General features: G+C 44.6%; 1 protein-coding gene across 1 annotated transcript; it reads left to right on the forward strand.

The window, feature by feature from the left end:
• The first annotated feature begins 1,028 nt into the window (after positions 1-1,028).
• Positions 1,029-4,247, forward strand: LOC138366374 (uncharacterized). The gene is made up of 2 exons (XM_069327413.1): positions 1,029-1,130; positions 2,589-4,247. Exons 1-2 carry the CDS (start codon positions 1,029-1,031, stop codon positions 4,245-4,247), a joined length of 1,761 nt encoding a protein of 586 aa, XP_069183514.1.

The raw sequence follows: 4,247 nt of genomic DNA on the forward strand, positions 1-4,247 counted from the left end.
GTGTTGCGTAAGAAAGCAATCGTCAATTAATTCTAGAAAATCTTCTGCTTCACTATTCCCTGTTTTGTTCAACCAGTTTATTCCGCTAAAATTAAAGTCACCCATGACATAAATACTGTTAGATCTAGATGCTCTAGATATTTCATCCCATAGATGCTTTGCTTCCATTCTGTCTAAAGGAGAATTCTGTCTAAAGGAATTTCAAGGAGAATACACGTATTTCAGGAGGTATACATGTATTTCAGAAGGTATACACGTATTTCAGGAGGTATACACGTATTTCAGGAGAAATACACGTATTTCAGGAGTTATACACGTATTTCAGGAGAAATACACGTATTTCAGGAGGTATACACGTATTTCAGGAGGTATACACGTATTTCAGGAGAAATACACGTATTTAAGGAGGTATATACGTATTTCAGGAGGTATATACGTATTTCAGGAGAAATACACATATTTCAAGAGGTATACACGTATTTCAGAAGGTATACACGTATTGCAGGAGGAATACATCTATTTCAAGAATTATACACGTATTTCAGGAGAAATACGCGTATTTCAGGAGGTATACACGTATTGCAGGAGGAATACATGTATTTCAACCGGAATACACGTATTTCAGGAGGTATACACGTATTTCAGGAGGAATACGCGTATTTCAAGAATTATACACGTATTTCAGGAGGTATACGTGTATTTCAGGAGGTATATACGTATTTCAAGATGTATACACGTATTGCAGGAGAAATGCACGTATTACATAAGGTATACACGTATTGCAGGAGAAATATGCGTATTTCAAGAATTATTCACGTATTTCAGGAGGTATACACGCACTTCAGGAGGTATACACGTATTTAAGAAGGTATACACGTATTTACGAAGGTGTACACGTATTTAAGAAGGTATACACATATTTACGAAGGTATACACGTATTTAATAAGGTATATACGTATTTCAGGAGGTATACACGTATGTGAGAAAGTATATACGGACACGTACGTTATACATAGATATTATAACGATGCCATCCCCAATAACATTTCAGTTTGCACAATTATCATGGATTAAAACACAAACCAGTCCGTCGCTCTACCAACCAGGCCATGGGTCTCGCTTCATGCAGGTCGGCGTTCAATCCCCGACCGTCCACAGGCGGTTGGGCACCATTCCTTCCCCCCGTCCCATCCCAAATTCTTATCCTGACCCCTTCCATGTGCTATATAGTCGTAATGGCTACTAAAACACCTTCCAACAGGTGTTCTGTTGAACTAAAACACCTTCCATCAGGTGTTCTGTTCAACTAAAACACCTTCCAGCAGGTGTTCTGTTCAGCTAAAACACCTTCCAGCAGGTGTTCTGTTGAACTAAAACACCTTCCAGCAGGTGTTCTGTTCAGCTAAAACACCTTCCAGCAGGTGTTCTGTTCAGCTAAAACACCTTCCATCAGGTGTTCTGTTCAGCTAAAACACCTTCCATCAGGTGTTCTGTTCAGCTAAAACACCTTCCATCAGGTGTTCTGTTGAACTAAAACACCTTCCAGCAGGTGTTCTGTTCAGCTAAAACACCTTCCAGCAGGTGTTCTGTTGAACTAAAACACCTTCCATCAGGTGTTCTGTTCAGCTAAAACACCTTCCATCAGGTGTTCTGTTCAGCTAAAACACCTTCCAGCAGGTGTTCTGTTGAACTAAAACACCTTCCATCAGGTGTTCTGTTGAACTAAAACACCTTCCAGCAGGTGTTCTGTTCAACTAAAACACCTTCCATCAGGTGTTCTGTTGAACTAAAACACCTTCCAGCAGGTGTTCTGTTGAACTAAAACACCTTCCAGCAGGTGTTCTGTTCAGCTAAAACACCTTCCATCAGGTATTCTGTTCAGCTAAAACACCTTCCAGCAGGTGTTCTGTTGAACTAAAACACCTTCCAGCAGGTGTTCTGTTGAACTAAAACACCTTCCAGCAGGTGTTCTGTTCAGCTAAAACACCTTCCAGCAGGTGTTCTGTTGAACTAAAACACCTTCCAGCAGGTGTTCTGTTGAACTAAAACACCTTCCATCAGGTGTTCTGTTGAACTAAAACACCTTCCATCAGGTGTTCTGTTCAACTAAAACACCTTCCATCAGGTGTTCTGTTCAGCTAAAACACCTTCCATCAGGTGTTCTGTTGAACTAAAACACCTTCCAGCAGGTGTTCTGTTGAACTAAAACACCTTCCATCAGGTGTTCTGTTGAACTAAAACACCTTCCATCAGGTGTTCTGTTCAGCTAAAACACCTTCCAGCAGGTGTTCTGTTCAAGAATGCTAATTATTATCGCGTCTAGACGGTCAGAGAAGAAGGAGATCACACGCTGGCAACATCTCCCTTGCAATAGAGCACGGCGCTACAATATGCAATAGAGCATAGACGCTACAATATGCAATAGAGCACAGAGGCTACAATATGCAATAGAGCACAGAGGCTACAATATGTAATAGAGCACAGAGGCTACAACATAGAGCACTCAGCGCCATAGCGGTGCCATAGTTAAGAATAGAGGTGCCATAGTGCAGTGTAGAGGTGCAATAGTGACAGACATCACCAACAGACATCAGCCACAGACATCAGCCACAGACATCAGCCACAGACATCAGCCACAGACATCAGCCACAGACATCACCCACAGACATCAGTCACAGACATCAGCCACAGACATCAGCCACAGACATCAGCCACAGACATCACCCACAGACATCAGCCACAGACATCACCCACAGACATCAGCCACAGACATCAGCCACATACATCAGCCACAGACATCACCCACAGACATCAGTCACAGACATCAGCCACAGACATCAGCCACAGACATCACCAACAGACATCAGTCACAGACATCAGTCACAGACATCATTCACAGACATCAACCACAGACATCAGCCACAGACATCAGTCACAGACATCAGCCACAGACATCAGCCACAGACATCAGCCACAGACATCACCAACAGACATCAGTCACAGACATCAGCCACAGACATCAGCCACAGACATCACCAACAGACATCAGTCACAGACATCACCCACAGACATCAGCCACAGACATCACCCACAGACATCACCCACAGACATCAGTCACAGACATCAGCCACAGACATCAGTCACAGACATCAGCCACAGACATCAGCCACAGACATCAGCCACAGACATCAGCCACAGACATCACCCACAGACATCAGCCACAGACATCATTCACAGACACCAGCCACAGACATCACCAACAGACATCAGTCACAGACATCAGCCACAGACATCAGCCACAGACATCACCAACAGACATCAGTCACAGACATCATTCACAGACATCAACCACAGACATCACCAACAGACATCAGTCACAGACATCAGTCACAGACATCATTCACAGACATCAACCACAGACATCAGCCACAGACATCAGTCACAGACATCAGCCACATACATCAGTCACAGACATCAGTCACAGACATCAGCCACAGACATCAGCCACAGACATCAGCCACAGACATCACCAACAGACATCAGTCACAGACATCACCCACAGACATCACCAACAGACATCAGTCACAGACATCAGTCACAGACATCAGTCACAGACATCAGCCACAGACATCAGTCACAGACATCAGCCACAGACATCAGCCACAGACATCAGTCACAGACATCAGCCACAGACATCAGCCACAGACATCACCAACAGACATCAGTCACAGACATCAGTCACAGACATCAGCCACATACATCAGCCACAGACATCAGCCACAGACATCAGCCACAGACATCAGTCACAGACACCAGCCACAGATATCAGTCACAGACATCAGTCACAGACATCAGTCACAGACATCAGTCACAGACATCAGCCACAGACATCAGCCACAGACATCAGCCACAGACATCAGCCACAGTCATCAGTCACAGACATCAGTCACAGACATCAGCCACAGACATCAGCCACAGACATCACCCACAGACATCAGCCACAGACATCACCCACAGACATCAGCCACAGACATCACCCACAGACATCACCCACAGACATCAGCCACAGACATCACCCACAGACATCAGTCACAGACATCAGCCACAGACATCACCAACAGACATCAGTCACAGACATCAGCCACATTCATCAGTCACAGACATCACCCACAGACATCAGCCACAGACAACTCAGCGTGGGACACCAATCACAGATCAGGAGCCCCAATCACCATTTAGATCTTAA

The sequence above is a fragment of the Procambarus clarkii genome, chromosome 19 (assembly GCF_040958095.1).
Source record: "Procambarus clarkii isolate CNS0578487 chromosome 19, FALCON_Pclarkii_2.0, whole genome shotgun sequence".
NCBI lineage: Eukaryota > Metazoa > Arthropoda > Malacostraca > Decapoda > Cambaridae > Procambarus > Procambarus clarkii.

Excerpts from the sequence above, each read along its gene's own strand:
- LOC138366374 (XM_069327413.1), top strand. The coding sequence starts at position 1,029 with ATGCCATCCCCAATAACATTTCAGTTTGCACAATTATCATGGATTAAA. Across the intron at positions 1,131-2,588 it reads ATGGGTCTCGCTTCATGCAG|ACATCAGCCACAGACATCAG; the intron begins GTCGGCGTTCAA and ends CATCACCAACAG.